Here is a 1,144-nt window from a genome sequence, read left to right as displayed (position 1 = left end):
TGATACTTTCTACGCCAATAATCCTGTTGATACCATAATGTCGAACTCAGTTCGTCATTATGTTCCTTCTCTTCATTTCCATGACTATTTGAATCTTGAAAGAATGAGAAACATCGAGACTTTGACGTTCCAAGTGACTCAAGAGACGTCAGTAATTCCTTTTGTTGTTCTTGAAAAGTCGATGACATTGAATAAACTTTCGAATTGCGTAATTTTTCTTCCATTACTGCATTTATCGCAAGTTGCTCAATCTTCATATTCTTTTCATCTTTTTGTTTCATTTGATCGTTAGAACTTGTAAATTTCTTACAATTAACAGAAATTTCATCTTTTGATGCTGTTGGAGAGTCTGGAAATTCAAAACGATCATTAGAAGAAAATGACGTCGATTTTTGTCGGTCATTTACATCCAAAAGTTGCTGAAAGTGAGAGTGTAAAATTCCAAGTTGCGTATTTAAATGATTCACTGTACCCATATCACTTAAGTTGATCGAAGTATTTGATGGTACAGATAGTGGCTTGACATTTAAAGGAGGTGGTACACTTGGTATTGTCCGTTGTGTTAAGTATAAACGAATAGTATGCAACTGTTCAAGCAAAATCTTGTTATTATCTTCCAAACGTCCAACTTCTCGTCGATAGAATTCATTTTCAGTAATTGAAGTTTTTAATTTCAATTCAATTCGTTCATATGCTTCGTATGCATGTCGTTCGCGTGTAATTAACTCATTTCGCTCCTGAAGTGCACAAAAATTTAAATCAGTTCGCACTTTCTTTGCGACCGCACGACACTTTTGCGCCCATTCATCACTCGATCGAGTGACACAAATTTGAGCCAATTGTGGCAATTGCCACTCCAAAGTTTGTTGCATACGTTGCAATTCTTCTGTCCGTCGTAAATTGTCATGTTTGTGAGCATCACGTTCGTCATGAAGTTCAGCTTCAAATTTCTGAATTTTTAATTCCAGCTGTTGTTTTGTCAGTCGCAATTCTTTTATCTCAGTACTATTCTCTATCTCAATTTGATGAGCTTGAAGAGCTGCAATCTTCTCTTGTAGTTCCATTAATTGAATATCACGCTTTTCCACACGTGCTACTTCCTTTCTTCGCCATGTTTCTGCCTTAGTAAATTGCTCTTTTAAAT

General features: G+C 35.8%; 1 protein-coding gene across 1 annotated transcript; it reads right to left on the bottom strand.

The window, feature by feature from the left end:
- Positions 1-13: 13 nt before the first annotated feature.
- On the bottom strand, positions 14-1,064 carry PHALS_03943 (uncharacterized protein; the record flags this gene model as incomplete). The annotated part of the gene is made up of 1 exon (XM_024718240.1): positions 14-1,064. A coding segment is annotated over one exon (1,051 nt), but the record flags the coding sequence as incomplete, so codon positions are not given.
- Positions 1,065-1,144: the final 80 nt, after the last annotated feature.

The sequence above is a fragment of the Plasmopara halstedii genome (genome assembly GCF_900000015.1).
Source record: "Plasmopara halstedii genome assembly, contig: Scaffold_2412, whole genome shotgun sequence".
Classification (NCBI taxonomy): Eukaryota; Oomycota; class Peronosporomycetes; order Peronosporales; family Peronosporaceae; genus Plasmopara; species Plasmopara halstedii.
The sequence above is the reverse complement of the archived record's forward strand: the minus strand, read 5'-3'. Positions and strand labels throughout refer to the sequence as shown.